This window comes from Podarcis erhardii (genome assembly GCF_964252035.2).
Source record: "Podarcis erhardii genome assembly, chromosome: 12".
Classification (NCBI taxonomy): Eukaryota; Metazoa; Chordata; class Lepidosauria; order Squamata; family Lacertidae; genus Podarcis; species Podarcis erhardii.
In genome coordinates this window covers 38,331,634-38,351,347 of record NC_138513.1, presented here as the reverse complement: position 1 = coordinate 38,351,347, position 19,714 = coordinate 38,331,634, and the positions used below count along the sequence as shown (strand labels likewise).

The 19,714-nt window shown below is 44.6% G+C and overlaps 1 protein-coding gene across 2 annotated transcripts in view; it reads right to left on the bottom strand.

Annotated features, from left to right (window-relative positions):
* LOC309352995 (collagen alpha-4(VI) chain-like) overlaps window positions 1–19,714 on the bottom strand; it is a 120,185-nt gene that overhangs the window by 85,511 nt on the left and 14,960 nt on the right. For both annotated transcript variants that reach the window (XM_081881822.1, XM_081881823.1), the window contains 4 exons: window positions 17,214–17,801; window positions 8,819–9,424; window positions 5,602–6,225; window positions 1,952–2,503 (listed from right to left, as the gene is read on the bottom strand). In XM_081881822.1, coding sequence (XP_081737948.1) covers window positions 1,952–2,503; window positions 5,602–6,225; window positions 8,819–9,424; window positions 17,214–17,801 — 2,370 coding nt within the window. The remainder of the gene's footprint in view (window positions 1–1,951; window positions 2,504–5,601; window positions 6,226–8,818; window positions 9,425–17,213; window positions 17,802–19,714) is intronic.

Here is a 19,714-nt window from a genome sequence, read left to right as displayed (position 1 = left end):
TCATTCTTACCACATGACTTAAAAAGAAATTAATAGACTTTTTCCAGAATTTAGACTGTGGCTCAGCTTTGCATTCCTGACTTTCAGCTGTTTAATGTTATGGGATTTCACCCCAAGTTTCCTTCAAAGCATGGAGGATTGATGATGTAGAATTTTAAAGTCATTCTCTCTCCAATATGAAACAAACAGATCTGCTTCGCACTTTACACAGCAGCAGGGTTCTTTCGGGTTTTTGCCTGGTAAATGCAAGTACGAAAACTACACCAGATGCAGACCAAGGAGGAACAGCCAATTGTGTTTCTTTTCTGCGCTTGTGAAGTCAAAAATTTATGGAAGCACAATTCCCTCTCACACTGTATATACGGGCCTTCTCTATGTCTCCTCCCAGACCTGAGTTGAATAGGATCCAAAATGCAGCAATCTGATTGGTCCTAGAACAATAGGATTCAGAATGCAGCAGTCTGATTGGTCCTAGAACAATAGGATTCAGAATTCAGCGGTCTGACTGGCCCTAGAACAATAAGATCCAGAATGCAGCAGTCTGATTGGTCCACAGGAGCCACCCAATCCAGCTCCAAGGGGAAGTGAATCTGCAACCTGATTGGCCTACAGGAGAATCCCGGAATTAGCCAATCATGTGGGGCCCATTGTGTAAATAATGTATATAAAGCAGACATTCTGGGGGAACCTCCGCTCCTCCTCACCACTATGAGCTGAATAAAGAGCATGAAATCCACTCTCAACTCCGAGTATATTTCGCAGACTTTGAAACTTGTTCTCTAGTGAAGCTAGACTGGATTCCTCCTTGCTGTCTTTCTGCTGGCAGATGAAGACCTTTATGAACTGATTGTTTTTAAGGAAGGGTTTTCCTCATTATTCATATTTTTAAAAGATTTGCAACCCTCACTGTCCCCAAACCTCTCTGCATGCACAAAGAAGGTATGTCACAGCAGAAACACAAAAAGGATATGCATAATACTAGTGTCATCATTCTCTTGGATTTTCCACGGGGAAAATTTAATTGGTAAAGAAAAAAATACCACCATTAGCTTAATGCAGGGGTCAGTAAACTTTTTCAGCAGGAGGTCAGTCCACTGTCCCCTCAGAACTTGTGGTGGGGGCCAGAATATATTTTGGGGGGGAAAAGAACAAATTCCTATGCCCCTCAAATAGCCCAGAGATGCATTTTAAATAAAAGCACACATTCTACTCATGTAAAAACACCAGGCAGGCCCCACAAATAACCCAGAGATGCATTTTAAATAAAAGGACACACTGTACTCATGTAAAAACACGCTGATTCCTGGACCGTCCGCGGGCCGGATTGACAAGGCGATTGGGCCAGATCTGGCCCGCAGGCCTTAGTTTGCCTACCCATGGCTTAATGCATTCAGCAAAAAGGGAAAGGGACCCCTGACCATTAGCTCCAGTCGCGAATGACTCTGGGATTGTGGCACTCATCTCGCTTTATTGGCCGAGGGAGCCGGCGTACAGCTTCTGGGTCATGTGGCCAGCAGGACTAAGCTGCTTCTGGCGAACCAGAGCAGCGCACGGAAACACCGTTTACCTTCCCGCCGGAGCGGTACCTATTTATCTACTTGCACTTTGACGTGCTTTCAAACTTAGGTGGGCAGGAGCTGGGACCGAACAACACAGGGATTCGAACTGCTGACCTTCTGATCGGCAAATCCTAGGCTCTGTGGTTTAACCCACAGTACCACCCGCTAATCCATGTAGTATTTGCTTGCAAATATGTGGGTCTTTTACAATGCTTTCTTAGCAAAAGCTTGAAACTCTCAGATTTAGGAAAAGACCTTTTCTGTTATTGTACACCAGCCTGACCTAAGTCAAGACTTGCTCTGATTTGTCTATATCTGCTTTTTTAGACTCGGGTTTCCTTTCTCGAAAACTAATAAAACAAAACTTTTATTTCCAAAGGAAAACACCTTACCCTCAGGAGAGCAGATATCTTGCGCAATATCGTGCTTGATGAGCTTCAGGGAATCAAAATCGTTCACGAAAAACATCCGGTCTTTTGTCCCAGCGATATCTTCCAGTTCTTCTTGGAGAGCATCCCTGACACCAATGGCATAGATCACGATCCCTTGCTGTCTCAGTTCCTCTGCTGCTTTCGTCACCTGATCCTGCGATTTTCCATCTGTAATGACGATGAGGAACTGGGGGATATTGTTCCTGGCTGAGATTTTAAACAGGTGTTGCATGTCCCTTAAAGCATCTCCTGTGTTGGTCCCGCCACCTATCTGCTGGATCACCTTGATGGCTTCCTTTAATTGTGCTTCACTATCGTACTGGGTGATCTCAAACTCTATTTGTGGAGTGCTTCCATACTGAACAACCCCAAAACGGACTTTGTCAGCTCCAACCTGAAACATGCCGATCATTTCGTTCATGAAGGTTTTCATGTCTTGGAAGTTCTCCCAACTGATGCTGCCTGAACCATCGATCAAGAAATAAATGTCTCCCTCCTCGGTCTGCTCACAGCCTAGTAGAGAAGAAACAGGAGAAGAACAACAATTCATTTACAGTGGTGTTCAAAACAAAATGCTCAATTCCCTTCCAAGAACTGAAATGGGGTTGCGGGTGATGTTAGTCATATTCTGTGTAGAGCTACTGAAATTAATCGCCAAGGTGGCATCCACACACATATAAAAAACGCTGTGAAAATGCTTTTTTTAAAAAAACGTTTTGAAAAATACATCAAATTCTGCATAGCTCACTCTCGCCTTCTAGTGTCACATTTGCATATTGCACTTTACAACACATTTATAACGTTTCATTTGCAGCTGTGTAGATGGGTCCCAGGACTAACTTAGGCCCATTTTTTTCAGTGTTTCTGCTCTGAAAAGAACTTAGTTTGATACAATCCCAAAATGCTGCATAACATAAATTCATTTCCCTGGACAAAAATCAGCGGTGAGTGAATAAACAGCAAGCTATTGTCTACCAAGTGGCAACAGCGTGCGTGGAAGTGCTTGCTGAAGGCCAGACTAATCTGAGTGCTAAAATGCAGATCACAACAATGCAGGAAAGAATGTCTTCAATCCAGTGGAATAGAGGCATATATATTTACAAAATGGGATGACATCAGACGTATTGAACCTATCATGCACCCAGCCTTTGCCCTCCAAAAACCACTTTCTCCCAACCGCTTCCTTTTCTGGTAGGTGCTGCATCCAGCCTCAAAGCTGTGGGTGTGTTTTAATGGGTAGTGTCAGGGGACTGCCATCAGCTTAGAGGCAAGAGGTGGAAGGGCAGTTGTGTTACAGGGAGCCTCCGAAGATCTTGTGAAGCAGTTCTTCCTCTGGTGAGGAGGGAAGCCCCGCCTCCAGTGGGGAGGGGGCACAGGGATGAGAAGATGCTAGAGAGAGCCACAACACCGAGCCTGAGCAAAGCGGAAGGGAGGCAAGTCCAGCTTTGCCAACACCCACTTTGCGCAGTAGGTTAGCACACAGAGAGGGGAAGAGAAGGGTGGGGGGTCACACGACTTACGCTGGGGAAGGTATAAGGACTGCCCACTCCCAGATTCTGCTAGCGACTGAGCAGACATGGACTTGAGACGCTCTGCACTGTAAAATAGTTTGTGCAGATAATAAAGCCTGGAAAAGACAGGTTGGAGTCTTGCCTGTTTGCTCTCGAGCAACTACACCAGCACCTGACAGGTAGGAAAGGATATATTGATTGCCACTTATCCCTCTGAGCACCTGCGTGTGTGGGTTGAACAGAGTTTCAAAATCCCATCCTTGGCAGCAAAATAAAAGCATAGGAATTAGTCTAAGAAACCTTGTTTTGAGCAAGTCCAGCTATGAAGGAAGCTGGCTTTTCCTTTCTTACCCCTCAACAAGTTGGGAAGTAGGTTTTAAAATATGATTTACTCTTATAGTAAATCAGAGTAAATCATAAGTATAAGACTGAATGAGATAAGTGCTGGAGATGCAAAGAGGTGAAGGGAGTGTTCTTTCATATGTGGTGGACTTGCAAAAGGGTAAAAGAGTATTGGGAAATGATCCATAATGAATTGAAAAAATGTTTAAAAGTACTTTCCTCCCCATAACTAGAGTCCTTTCTGTTGGGGATAATTCAGACTGAAATTCCCAGGTGTCAAAAAAGGTTATGTGTGCTGCTACTGCGGCTTGTGTTTTGTTAGCCCCAAAATGGGAAACAAACAAGGTCCCGACCAAAGAAGAATGGCAACTTAAGTTGGCAGAATATGCACAACCTGCAGACTTAACATACAGAATAAGAGAACAAGAAAAACACACCTTTAAAGAGGATTGAAAAACGTTTGTTGAATATATGGGAAATAATTGTGTACAGCTGAAAATGCTGGCAGCATTAAGATAAATTCATCAGTGTAAATAAGTTTTGATGGAAGTAATAATGGAATACTGAATGGTATCGTTTCTGTAAAATATGCAGGGATTTATGGTATGTAAAATGAACCATGGAAGGAGAAGAAGGGAAGTCATTGATATCTTAAGGATGTAAAATGAGTATTTTAAAATGCAAAACAGAAAATGTAATAAAAATTATATAAAAAAATAAAAATATGATTTACTTACTTGTAATCTTGCATTGGTTCACAGCAATGGCAGCAGTAAAAACTATGTAGGCAAAATATTTATATTTAAAGTATAGCCAACTTCAGGCAAGTGCCTAAAGCTGGAGCAAGCAGAGGCATGTCAATGGAAGAGAGAGAGGAACAGGAGTTCTTATATGTTCCTTCCTCTTCAGAAGGGATGGGAAAATGACATCACACAGAAGAAGAAGAAGAAGAAGAAGAAGAAGAAGAAGAAGAAGAAGAAGAAGAAGAAGAGTAATAGTTTGGATTTGATATCCTGCTTTATCACTACCCGAAGGAGTCTCAAAGCGGCTAACATTCTCCTTTCCCTTCCCCACAACAAACACTCTGTGAGGTGAGTGGGGCTGAGAGACTTCAGAGAAATGTGACTAGCCCAAGGTCACCCAGCAGCTGCATGTGGAGGAGCGGAGACGCAAACCCAGTTCCCCAGATTACGAGTCTACCGCTCTTAACCGCTACACCACACTGGCTGTAAGGCTGGGTGATACCTGGTTTTCAACACTGTGATATATCACCAGCTAAACATCACGATATACTTATATATCACGATGTCTGAAATAAGGATGAAATAATGTAGAGCAGGCATAGGCAAACTCGGTCCTCCAGATGTTTTGGGACTACAACTCCCATCATCCCTAACTAACAGGATCAGTGGTCAGGTATGATGGGAATTGTAGTCTCAAAACATCTGGAGGGCCGAGTTTGCCTATGCCTGATGTAAAGGCATCTGCTGGCTTCATGGTCCCCCCCCCCTTGCGATTTTTGCATAGAGCACACACATACACATCGTGATTCGCAATATATTGCCAGGTCAAAAATGTGTGACTAGCTCAAAGTCACCCAGCAGCTGCATGTGGAGGAGCGGAGACACGAACCCGGTTCCCCAGATTACGAGTCTATCGCTCTTGACCACTACACCACACTGGCTCTCTCTACCCAGCTCTCTGTACCCATCTCCAAGGGATAGGATTTGGGGACCGATGGTGACAGGAGTCTCTTACCTTCCTTCAGGGTACGGGATCGCACTGGGATGCTAAATGCACGCGAAACAATATCGGTACAAATTCGTTTCTTTATCCTCCACTCGATGTTTGAGAGCTGCAACAACGATTCCACATTGGAGACGTGTTTCCTGGGGGGATGAGATGCAATCTTGTGGAGGTGGCCACTCTCAGTGCCGTTTTGGATGCCCACGGCGTACACGGTGATGCCGTTCCGTCGAAGCTTGGAGGCGGGTCCCGTGAAATTATCTACAGACTGGCCGTCCGTGATCACCACCGCCAGCTGCTGAACTCCTTCATCCTTCCTGCTCCCGGCTCTTTTGGTGAAAACGTTCTTCCTCAGGAAGTTGATGGCAGCGCCAGTGTATGATTCGCCGCCACGGTACGGCAACGTTTTCACATAATTCACCATCTCCGACTTGTCTCGAAATGCATTCAGGCCAAACTCGAGCCTGGGCTCATCGCTATAAAGTACCAAGGCGACCCGTACGTTATCCGGGGCTATATCCAGAGCCCTGATAATCTTGAGGAGAAAAGCCCTGATCAGCTGGAAATTCCTCTGCCCGATTCTGCTGGATTCGTCCACAAGGAACGCAATGTCTGCCACGGATGCGCTGTAGCAAACTGCGAGCAAAACAAGCACATCAAAGTTAGAGAAATGGTGGGATGGGGAATCTTTTCCAGTCAGAGGCCCGCATCCCCTCCTAGGCTAGCTTCCATGGTGGGGAGGGGCGGAGCCAGAAGTGAAATATGGCAAAAGTGGGCGGAGCCATAAGTGCAACTCTTACCTTTTACGCAAGGCTGTATCCCAGCCATGTGGGTGCCAGAGGTTTCCATAGTTACGTACCTCTCCATCCATCCAGACGAGTGAGATGCGTTATCACAGTTCAAGGACACTATCCTGCCAGGCAAAAGCACTTGGAGAGGGCGTGGCCTGAGAAGAGGGTGTGTGGCCTGAGCAGATGGCTGGATGGGCCTATTTAGGGCCCAGCCTGAGAGTCCCCTCCCATAACCTTCCATACTAAGAGATGTTGATAGCTCAGTTCTGAAGTAACCCCCACTGGTACATTTAGATAGGACTTTGGCCTGAATTCATACAATTTAAGCACGGACAGGAGCAGGAATGTAAACTTGCTGCCATGACTGAGGGGGCTGGCGATGTGGGATATTGAGAGGGTCCGGGGCCCTCCTTGAAAATTTTCTTGCCTTCCCCCGACGCCTGATGGCGCCCCTGGGCAGGAGATAATGGGCAAAGCTGCCCCAGGGTGAACGATATGTAATGCTGGTTATGTGGGAGTCTGCAGAGGAGAATTTATGCAAACGCTCCACAACGAAATGCCGTGTGAGGATTTGATTAGTCTGAAAGCCAGGACACCTCCAGAGGATATCAGTTCTGCATGCCACCCCTTGCCTCATCCAGGCCATTTTCACAGGACTAATAATAATAATAATAATAATAATAATAATAATAATGATTTATATCCCACCCTCCCCAGCTGAAGCCGGGCTCAGAGAGGCTAACAACAGTAAAAATAACACAATTAATTGAAATACATTCTAAAATCAATTCATTCTAAAATCAATTCAGGGTCAAATTGATGGCAACCATTGGGCTAGAGTTCTATGAGGATTACCGAAGGAGGGGATCAGACTGTGCCTTAGCCAAAGGCCTGGTGGAATACCTCTGTCTTACAGGCCCTGCGTAAAGATGTCCCGCAAGGCCCTAGTCTCTTGTGACAGAGCGTTCCACCAGCTCGGGGCCATGGCCGAAAAGGCCCTGGCTCTGGTTGAGGCCAGCCTAACCTCCCTGTGGCCCGGGATCTCCAAGATGTTTTTATTTGAAGACCATAAGGTCCTCCGTGGGACATACCAGGAGAGGCGGTCCCGTAGGTACGAGAGTCCTAGGCTCATTTGAGCTCATCGGGAAAGAACTGAAGGGGGAACACATGCTTGTAAATGCATATCATGAAGGGGGAACACATGCTTGTAAATGCATATCATGTGGTGGGCTTATACTGGGAAGCAAACTGGGAAAATTCTAGAATTGTCCTTCAGTCATGCGTGTCCTATAACAAATGTCAATAAAGCCAGTGGCATTTGCTTTGGGCTCTAGACAAGTTTCTTTTTATTGTATTCCTGGCAGCAGTGGCGTAGCGTAGGGGGTGCAGGGGGCCCCGCCACACCAGGCGCAACATTGGGGGGGGCGCTCGCACTCGCAGCTCTCTGCCCCTACCTGGCTCGCTCACTCTCTCTCATTGCAGTGCTGGCTGTGCGAATCCGATCCGAGCTGCCGGGTCGCCGCCCACTGTGGAGGGGGAGGGTGCCAGGCGTGCGTTGCGGTGCGGAGCGGAGAGAGAGCGAGGGAGGGACTATCTGTCAGTATATGGAAACATCACCGCTGCAGACAGCCAGATTGTTGACACCACATGATACCCTTATCTGTGGGAAAGAATTTCCCAGGATGTTCACAGGCTGGATAAGTCTTTGTGAAGAGTGTAACTTAAAACCTTCCGAGTGCGCATGTTCAGGAAGTTTGTCAGACTTGCTGGAAGAACTGAACTGAAAGGACGTGTTTTTCTCTAGGCTGTAATGTCAGAAATAAACATCATGTAAATATATTTCTGACTTATTTTCTTTCCCCTGCGGAAGCAGGAGGGAGGGGTTGTGCATTTTGCCCATGCTTGGGAAAATGTCGCCTATCAAAATCTCCCTGGTCTGTCTGGATATCAGCCAGAGGAGGTTACTGGTAAGCAAGCTCCGAGGACAGTGAGAGGGGCCAGCCTCTATGGAGGGGGCTTGCAAACTTACACTATCTGGGGGAGGGACAGTGCAGCGGCGGCCCAGCGCAGTGCTGAGCGTGGGAGAGAACCACATCCGACCAGCCCAGGCAGCAGCAAGAAGAAGCTGGCAGCAGCGGCAGGTTAGGGGTTAGGGGTGCAAATTACTTGCCTTGCCCCGGGTGCTGACAACCCACGCTACGCCGCTGCCTGGCAGTATTACTAACAACCCTTTTTAAAAATCCATGCTATTCCCATTCGAGGAAGATTCATCTAAGGAAAACTCTCCTTGTTACAGAAAGAAATGTTCAGGGAAGTTAAAGAGAACTCGCTTTCTGAATAACAATAATCCCATATTTGCAGGGGACCAGATGACTGACAGAATTCTCCACCTTATAATCTGCTTTAGCATGAAATTTTCTCTCCAGGGAAATAATTACCTGCTGGCACATCTATGTCCAGAGCATCATCGTAGTGCTGATGAACTGATACGTCCAAAATATCCACCACAGCCTGCTGAACCTGGTCAAGGCTCTGTACATCATCGACCTGAAAAACTAAAGTGTCAGTAGCAATCTCTTCCATTTCCACCCTGTCAGAATCCAAGATGCCAACCGTTACAACTTTCACTCCCATTTCTTTCAGCCGCTTTGCGGACTCCTTGACGTCATCCTCAGATTTAGCGGAGGTGACGACCACCGTAAACTGTGGCGTCCCTTGGTTAAACCGGCTCCCTGCTTCCTCGGTAAAATAGACATCTTGCAGAAATTCCAGGGCAGCCCCAGTCTGCGAAGGGCCTCCTATGAATTCGACGCTGTTCTGGATGTGGTGGAGAACATCTTCCTTACTCTCGTAAGTGTTCAGCAAAAATTCTATCTTCCCTTCTCCACTGTATTGCGCAAAGCCAATCTGGTACTTGCCAGTCCCGACATCTAGTTGTTCGACAATCTGAGCGGTGAATTTTTTGACTGCTTCAAAGTTGGGGGCGCCCATTGTGTCAGAGGAGTCGATAAGGAAAACCACATCAGCATAATGCTTTGTAAATGCTGGAGGAAAAAACAACGTATTTTAATACAGTGGTACCTCAGGTTACAGACGCTTCAAGTTACAGACTCCACTAACCCAGAAATAGTACCTCAAGTTAAGAACTTTATCTCAGGATGAGAACAGAAATTGTGCGGCAGCGGGAGGCCCTACTAGCTAAAGTGGTACCTCAGGTTAAGAACAGTTTCAGGTTAAGAACGAACCTCCGGAACAGGACTTCCGGAGGTGGCGCAAAACGGCAATGGCGGTCCTCTTTACTCTGTGAAGAGGGGCTCCGCGAAAAAGGGTCGTCCGCTGCGGCAAAGCGGAGACCCATCAAGAAAAACCACAGGCAGAGCGAGCCTGTGGCCGTGGGACTCGGCGGGCGCCAAAAGCCCCCCCAGAAACGAAGAAGGAACCTCGTAAGGGGCTCCGGAACGTGAAAGGGGGAGCGGCGCTGTGAGTTCATCGCTCTTTTCGTGGATGCAAAGCCGCGCTGCTGCTGCCGATGAGCGCTGACCTTTCTTCTTGAAAACATCGAATTTGACAGCTACATACCCGTAAGTAAGGGGTACTAAATTTTGGACTAAATTTATGGATTTTGACTGAAAACGGGAGGCGAGTAACAGGAAGTCCGTCTTCCGATCCTGCTAAATAGATCAAAGCAAGGGCTGAAGTGCGCTGTAGCGCCCAAAAAGGATCGTAAAAGCAGAACAAAGGTGCATTGATAGACTTTGCTTTTAGAAGTTAAAAGGGAAATTTTTGTGAAACCTGTGGATTCTATTCTTGGAACTTTCTTCCTATTTTTGAGCTATACGGAGTTAAAAGGGACAACCTAGTCGTCGGGCTGCCAGGGTGTAATAGAGAACTGTCAAACTGCCGATACTGTTGTTGAAGTTCAAACTGTTACATTGACTGAGATACTAACGTTTAAACATTGTTGCTGGGACCATTCTTGACACCTTGTGGCTTTTAATCAAGAAATAGAAAGCCTTGGGAACCTTCCTTTTGTACTCAGGAATTACAAAGACTTAATACGGGGAACATAGGAACTTCAATGGCGGAAAAGAGTTCTTTCCTTTCTTGAAACTTTGAAATACTCCCCCTAGAGGATTGTGGAGACATAGAGGCCTGGGAACTGTACTTTATTGAGACTTCTTGTGGTTTAATTGTTTATATTTTGAACTTGTCTCTCTCATGGAATAAAAGACAATTTGACCTTGAACTGAGGCAGGTGTGGAATGAGCGGCCCAGGGAAAACAAGAGCAGCCAAAGCTAAAGAAAAAGAAAAAGAAAAGAAATCTGTGCAACTTGTTCAAACAACTTTAACTCATCAACGCAGATCATCTGCCCCAACTGTGCTAACAGCACAGGAGGTGGAAATTGAGCAGCCTGCCACAGAAGATATGGCAACTGGAGGATCTGAATCAGTTCTGAAACAAATTTTGGAGCAACTGGCAATTTTAAACCAAAAGGTGGACAATCAATCAACAAAAATTGACCAAGCTACATCCTCTATTGGTAAATTAACTGAGCAGGTTTCCCAGCATACTCAGGCAATTGAGAATTTGCAAGGAGCTACGGCTGAAAATTATAAATTAGCTGTGGAAGCCAATCAAAAAGCAGAGCAGGCAAATCGAAAAGTTGATGAGATTAAGGGGGAAGTAAGGCCTCTGAAAAGACAGGTAGGGGAACACCAAGCCTACCTGTCATTGGTTGAATTGAAAAGTAAGGAAAATAATCTCAGGTTAAGGGCCATCCCAGAATTGGAGGCAGGTAACTTAGAGGGATTTCTGACACTTCTATTTTCCAAATTCTGGGGAATTGAGGAAGATAAAGATTTCAAAATCGTGACGGCCTTTAGAGTGGGAAGATCGGTAAAGAAAGATAAGGCTAGAGACTGTTTGGTTATTTTGAGATCAAGAGAGGAAAGAAATAAGATATTAGGCCTACATTTTAAAAAATCCTTGGAGATAGAAGGTAAAAAGGCTGAAATCTACAGAGATATACCCAAACATCTATTGGATCTTAGGACCACTTACACAGACCTGACCAAATTGTTAAGACATAACGCAATTCCTTATAGGTGGGAGTTTCCACAAGGACTATCATTTACTTATAAAGAAAGGAAAGTAAGAATCAAAACACCTGAGGATCAGCAGAAGTTCCTACACGACCACGAGGAGGACCTCCAAAAAGGAGCTGCAGCTTCTTGGCCACCACCACCACCGGGACCACCACCAAAACCTACACCGTCTGGATCTGGACCAGCACCACCACCTCCGGGATCGGAGGAAAACCTAGACACCCCATTGTAAGACCCACCAATTAAACCAGGATGTCTCTGCAGCTTCTTAGCTGGAATATAAATGGCGGAAACTCTCCGGAAAAAAGAAGAAAAGTATTTCATATTTTGAAAAAAGAACAATTGGACATTATTTGCTTGCAAGAAACACATGTGACAAGGCTCCATAGAAAAGTGTTAATCAATAAAAGATTAGGCCAAGAATTTATTTCTTCGGATAAAGTCAAGAAAAGAGGAGTGGTGATTTATGCAAAGGAGAGCCTGTCACCGAAATTTCTATTTAAAGATGAACATGGCAGAATTTTGGCGATTGAAATTCAGACGCAAGGAGAAAAAATTTTGATATTAGGAATATATGCCCCAAATGAAGGAAAATCGGAATTCTTTAGGAAGCTGCATGAGATTATGCTGGACTATTTAGACTATAACAACATCATTATGTTGGGTGATATGAATGGGGTCGTATCTGTAAACATGGATAAGTCGCAAAGTGCTAACATAACGAAAGATGGCAGACTACCTAAAACTTTTTTTGAAATGACTGACAACATGGACTTAATTGACATATGGAGGGTTAAGAACCCCCTAGGAAAAGAAGGAACTTTCTTTTCTGAAGCTCATCTGACATGGACACGAATCGACCAAATATGGATAACTAGAGGACTGGCACCTAAGACTAGAAAAGTGGAAATCTGCCCAAAAATCTGCTCCGACCATAATGCACTGAAAGTGGAACTGAGATTAAACATAACCGGATCCTTTAGATGGAAAATGAATGACACCCTATTAAGGGATCAGGAGATTGTTAAGAAGGCCCAAAAAACTTTAAAGGACTATTTTGAGATAAATTTAAACACCACTGTGGAAAAAAGAACAATCTGGGACGCAAGTAAAGCAGTTATGAGAGGGTTTCTAATACAACAAAATACGATTAAGAAAAAGTTCTGGAATGAAAAGAAGGAGAAGATATTGGAGAAAATAAGAGAAGGAGAGAAAAAATTAAGATCTAGGCCCAAGTCGAAGGAAGTGCTGAGAGAAGTGAAATTTTTCCAGGCACAATATTCGAAATTGATAAATCAAGAGGTGGAATGGAAAATTAAACAAATGAAACAAAGATCCTTTGAATCAGCAAACAAGTGTGGGAAACTGCTAGCATGGCAGTTGAAAAAGAGACAAAAACTTAACACAGTTACAAATCTAGAGATTGAAGGGAGAATGGTTCAGAAACCCGAGGAAATTAGAAAGTGTTTCCAGAGATATTTCAAAGAACTTTATTCACAAGGGCCACAGAAAGACTTCGAGGTGGATCAATTCCTTAAAACTAATGGATTACAAAAAATAACTCAGGAAATGAGAACAACCCTGAATAGTAATATCACACAGCAAGAAATCGAAAGTGCCATTCAGAACCTTCAATTAGGCAAATCTCCAGGCCCCGATGGACTTACCTCCAAATATTATAAGGTTTTGAAGGACTATTTGATACAACCTCTGTTGGAGGTCTGCAATCAGATTATGGAGGGGAGGAAGGCACCGGAAACGTGGAAAGAAGCTTTCATCACATTGATACCTAAACAAGAAACTGAAAAGACCCAGCTTAAGAACTACCGCCCCATCCCACTCCTAAACGTGGATTACAAAATTTTTGCGGATATTTTGGCAAGTAGGTTTAAAAAAGTGCTTAATGAAGTGATCCATAAGGACCAGGCCGGCTTTCTCCCCGGTAGGCATTTGTTTGATAATACAAGAAATATTATTGACATTTTGGAACTCCTACAAACAAATCTTAATACTAGAGCGGTTTTAATCTTCATTGATGCGGAGAAAGCCTTCGACAACATTTCTTGGATGTTCATGAAGAAAAATTTGGAAGGGATGGGAGTGGGGCGGGGGTTTGAAAATGGAATAGAAGCAATTTATTCAGAGCAAAAAGCTAAATTGATTGTTAACAATGTGGTGACAGAGGATTTCAAAATAGAAAAAGGGACACGACAGGGGTGCCCCCTATCCCCCCTATTGTTTATTTCATTCCTGGAGGTGCTACTGAACATGATTAGAAAGGACCGGTCTGTACAAGGAATTGAGGTCGGAGTGAAACAATATAAACTGAAAGCTTTTGCAGACGACTTGGTATTAACATTACAGGAGCCAGTCTCTAGTACTAAAAGAGTGTTAGAATTAATTTCTGACTTTGGTCGGGTGGCGGGATTTAAGTTGAACAAGCAAAAAACTAAGGTTCTAGCAAAAAATTTGACAACTACAGAAACAGATGAGTTCCTGAAAGAAACGGAATTAAATGTGGTTAAAAAAGTAAAATACCTAGGGGTGTATCTGACCTCCAAAAATTTGAATTTGTTTAAAGATAATTATGAGAAATGCTGGTCAGAAATTAAAAGAGATTTGGAAATATGGTCAAGATTGAAACTTTCCTTGTTGGGCCGAATAGCAGCTATAAAGATGAATGTATTGCCGAAAATGTTATTTCTGTTCCAGGCCCTACAGATCGTGGACAAAGTGGAATGTTTTGGAAAGTGGCAGAAGGATATTTCCAAGTTTGTTTGGCAGGGCAAAAAGCCCCGAATAAAGTTTAAAATACTAACTGATGCGAAAGAAAGAGGGGGATTTGCCCTGCCAGACTTGAGGTTATATTATGAATCTGCAGCCTTCTGCTGGTTGAAAGATTGGATTTTATTGGAAAACACTGATGTCCTAGATCTGGAGGGGTTTGATAATGCTTTTGGGTGGCATGCATATTTGTGGTATGACAAGGTTAAAGTTCACAAATTGTTTAAAAACCATATTGTCAGAAGAGCAATTTTGATGGTCTGGACAAAATATAAGGACTTACTGGAGAGTAAGACTCCGAGGTGGCTCTCACCGGTGGAGGCCAAGGCACGTAAGAGACTTAACATGGAAGCCTATTGGCCTAAATATTGGGAAATAATTGAAAAAATTGGAGACAATTGGAGGTTGCTGAGCTTGGAAAAATTGAAAAACAAGGTGCGAGATTGGTTGCACTATGCTCAAATCCAGGAGGTTTTTAAAGTGGATAAAAAGGTTGGATTCCAGGTGGAAAAATCGAAATTAGAGACAGAACTGTTAGAGCCAAAAAATAAACTACTTTCGAGAATGTACAATTTGCTGCTTAAATGGAATACACAGGACGAGACAGTCAAATCCGCCATGATAAAATGGGCACAGGACTTGGGGCACAACATTATGTTCGAAGACTGGGAAAGGTTATGGAACACCGGAATGAAATTTACGGCATGTAGTGCCTTGAAGGAAAATATTATGAAAATGATATACCGGTGGTACATGACCCCAGTCAAACTTGCTAAGATATATCACCTGTCTGACAATAAATGTTGGAAATGTAAAGAGGCGGAAGGGACATTTTTCCATCTCTGGTGGACTTGCCCGAAAGTGAAGGCCTTTTGGGAGATGATTCATAATGAACTAAAAAAGGTACTTAGATTTACCTTACCTAAGAAACCGGAGGCCTTTCTTCTGGGCATTGTGGACCAGAGAGTACTTAAGAAAGATAGAATTTTTTTTATGTATGCTACTACAGCAGCAAGGGTCCTGATTGCTAAGCATTGGAAGACACAAGATTTACCCACGCTGGAGGAATGGCAGACGCAGTTGATGGACTATATGGAACTGGCCGAAATGACTGGCAGAATCCGAGACTTGGGAGAAGAAACAATCAAGGAGGACTGGGAAAAATTTAAAGACTATTTGAAAAAACATTACAAGTTGTATGAATGTTAAAGAATGCACTTTTTAGAAATTCTAGCTTCAGCAATTGTAAATTAATGAAATGGAAACTAAGGTACAAGAAGTCAGAGGTGGAATAATGAAATAACTTTATTGTGTTTAAGCTAAAACGTACAAGATTTGGGTTACAACAGTTTTGAAACTAGGCAACATGATAAAATGAAAGATACAATAAGCTTTGAAATAAGTTAACAAATTGCTGATGTTTTGTATTACAGAGAACGCAGGGTTTGGAGGATGTGGGGAAGTCCAATAGATGTGCTGGAAAAAAGGATTATGGAAATTTGTAATTTCTCTACTTTATTTTCTATATCTGTCTTTATCTCTTTTTTCTGTATTTCATAAACTTAATAAAAATATTATAAAAAAAAAAGAACGAACCTCCAGAACGAATTGAGCTCTTAACCTGAGGTACCACTATATACCATTGCACTGCAATCTGCATGAGAATTATAAAACCAATTGAAATCATTTCCCAGAGTTCACAGAATTTATGATCTGCTCTTGCAGTTTTTAACTGTATAATGTGTGTCATTATATGATTAAAGTTACATTACTTCCATGCTTATTGAATTTCAGAAAGCAGGTCCCCTGCTAGGAGCAGGTATGTGAAGCCAAAACGCAGTGCAGCACTCTGGGTATGTTTTTATTAAAAATAAAAATAAAAATTGAAGATTTTCTTCAATTACAAAAGTGCGTGCATTGTCACTTTTCCAGGTCGCAGAGTCTTTTCTATAGATCATTTACATTCAGTTTGAGACATTAGTGTTGTATACAATATAGTGGTACCTCAGGTTACGTACGCTTCAGGTTACAGACTCCGCTAACCCAGAAATAGTGCTTCCGGTTAAGAACTTTGCTTCAGGATGAGAACAGAAATTGTGCTCCGGCAGCATGGCAGCAGCAGGAGGCCCCATTAGCTAAAGTGGTGCTTCAGGTTAAGAACAGTTTCAGGTTAAGTACGGACCTCCGGAAAGAATTAAGTACTTAACCTGAGGTACCACTGTATATGTCTGTGGGAGAGAGGGGGGACAGAGGGGGGGAAAGGATGGTAAAACTGTCATTATTTTATTTAGTGTACTTATGGGGTTTTGTGTTGGCGTCACTTGGGTAGATTCTCTTTCTATTCATTTTTTATTTTTTTCTTGGCAGCGAGAAAGGCTGGGGAGAGGGGGGTCAGGGCATGGTTGGTTGTCTTTAGTTGACTGAAGTGAGCGTTTTTTCCGTGTGTGAGGGAATGTGCCGCGCTGTCGGAAGTTATTCTACAAAGCCACACACTGCTCTTTAAGCACCCATTTTGTAGATATTCAAAGAGCAGCTCAGGGTTGTTGGCAGAAAAGCTCCCGAGCAATGAACTTCAAAGACTATTTAGTTAAATAAGCTAAGATAACTTAATTGGAAAAACTTGCAAATACCAGATAGGCTTAGGATTTAATTATGTTAGAGAATAATATGTTTAAAGTCAAAATGAAAACAAAGTAAGATGTTAAGTGCTTAAATTAATTTTATGAGAAAATTAGTTTTGGGAAACTGTTACAATGATATACACTGAAATTCAGCCAGGGGGGTTTGAGGAAGTCACTTAACAATGTTACTAAGACTGGATCAAGTACAGTTAAGATGTATGTTTGTTTGTTTAAAATTTTTGGAAAACCAATAAAAAAATGGGGAAAAAAGAAAAGCTTCCGAGCAGCCCACAAGTCGCCGCAGAAGACAACTTTGCTTACCTGTAATCTGGCTCTCCACTGCAAAGCACATCGTTCGGAGGAGACTGGCGGAGAGTTCTTCGAGGATATCAAATCTGTCGGTGCTGAACAGAAACTTATTCAAAGGCCGGCTGGCAATTTCCTGCAGTTCGGTGGTGTTCTGGACCCCAATCCCCACCACATAAACAGAGATGCCTCTTGCCCTCAGTTTGCTAGCGGGAACCTTGACTTCATCACTGGACTCGCCATCGGTGAGTAAAATGGCAACCTGAGGGAAGTTTTCCCAGGCTCTGCTCCCGGCAGATTCTGTGAAGTACTCTTCGCCGATAAAATCCAAGGCAGCGCCTGTGTTAGTGCCTCCCTTCCGGAAGGGCAAATTCTGTATTTGTTCCAGAATGTCGCTCTTTGAAGAATACTGGTTTAAGAGGAATTCCCTGTAGGGGCTGTCACTATACTGGGCCAGCCCAATTCTAACCTGATTCGGACCAATGTCAAGGCTGGATATCATTGTATACAGAAAGCTCTTCACCTTCTGGAAATTCTCCTCGCCAATGCTGGTTGAACTGTCCACCAAAAACACGATGTCGGCCATGGTGGCTTTTCGGCACACTAAACGAGAAAGAAGTTTTTAAAAGCGAGACGGGAATTGGTTATTGCTTTTCTGTTTGAGGTGGTTTCAGACTAAAACATAGCCGGCATTTATGTGGCCAGCCATTATTATTATTATTATTATTAATACCCCCATCCCATGTGGCTGGTTTTCCCAAACCACTCTGGGCAGCTTACAGAATATATAAAACATAATGTCAGGGGTTCAGGGAGAGAGGCGCAGAGGAGGGAGGAGACCGAGAGTGAGGGAGAAGGATTCCAGGCTGACGAGGAAGAGGACGACAATGACCCGAGATGGTCCATGAGTCCGTCCAGTGAATCGGAGGATTCCCAAAAGGGAGCCCCCCTGGTCAAGCCAAGGGGAGGCCAAGGGGGAAGCAGTCAGGAGCAGGGGAACGTAGGGGGAACCGCCAGTGGGAGTTGGAGATCGGGACCGGCTTCTCCACCGGAACGGAGTGAAGAGGGTGGAGTTACCAGTGTGTCGGGAGGAACAGAACAAGGAGCAGAGGGGGAAAGGAGATCGGGGCAAGACGTCCTGCCGGAAGGGGCGGAAAGCAGTACCAGGAGCAGTGTGGCTGTTGAAAGGAAGGTCAGGAGCAACGTACGCGCGCCAAGTTCAAATGTGGAGGCGCGCGGAAGTGGGGAGAGCTCTGGGGAGGAGCCTGGTGCCAAAGCACGAAGGAGGGGGGAGCAGGCAGGAGAAGACTCAGCCTCTGGGGAGTCCCGGAAGGAGGGAACACAGGGGGGCAGGAAGACCCTGCGGAAAAGGAAAGAGAGGAAAAGGTGGAGCAGCACAAGCCTCTTAAATTGGTGCAGGGGAGGGACGGACTCAGAGGGGACTTCTAACATCTAAGGGTAACAGATGCGGAGCCACGGAGTTTGGATGTAATGACGACAATGATCTTCAATAAAACCTTTTGTATATAGCTTGGACTGGACTTTGGTCTCTTGTGAGCTGGGACCCAGGGTGGCTCTGACAGAAAGTCCCCTCCAAAGAACGCAAATTTTTTTTTTTTTTTTGCAAAGCTCACGAACGGTGACAGCCATGAGTGCGGAGGAGCAGTTGACAGCGCTGCGAACTACAGTTTCCGAACTCACTGCTGCAGTCCTTGCGTCTCAGAAGAAGCATGACGAAACGGAGAAGCGCTGCCAGGACCTGCAAACAAGGTGGGAACGTGCAAGCAGGGAAGGGTTCCCAGGGTCCAGATCAGAGGGGATTGGACTTGGACGGAGGGGGGGCAGCCTAGTCACCCACTTCGATGGGAACCTGAAGCACTACCCCAGTTTCAGAGCAGACGTTTTGTATGCATTGCACTTGCTTCGTCATGACTTTAAAGATGAGGAGGAGAAAGTGGGGTTTATTGTTTCTCACTTGCATGGGCCGGCCAGAGACTGGTTGCGCAATTTGTGGCGTGAAGATGGCCCTGCCCGCCGCGATGCAGATGAATTCATTAAAGCGATGGATGCCTGCTTCCAGTCAACTGTAGATGTGGATCTTGCACGCAGGGAAATTTTTGGATTGCGGCAAGGCAAAGCCACTGTGCGTCAGTACCATTCTAGATTTTTTGCTTTACTGACTGCGCTAAGCTGGGAGAAGGATTGTGCACCTGTGAGGGATTTGTTCTGGGAGGGGCTCAGCGGTCCCATTAAGGATGAACTTGCCAGGGGAGACAGACCCCAGACCCTGGAGGAGCTTGTGCAGAGGGCTTTGGCGATTGGGATACGGCACGAGGGACGTCCTTGGCACACTGAGGAAGAACGTCAGGTGCGTCCACCAGCGAGGACGTCTTCTTTCATCCCCAGGGAGTTCAGTCAGTCACATCCTTCGCCACTGGGAAGGCAGGGGGAGGAGCCCATGGAACTTGGTGGTGCTAAGGCTCAAGCAACAGCCAGAGCCCCAGCTTCCGGTGCAG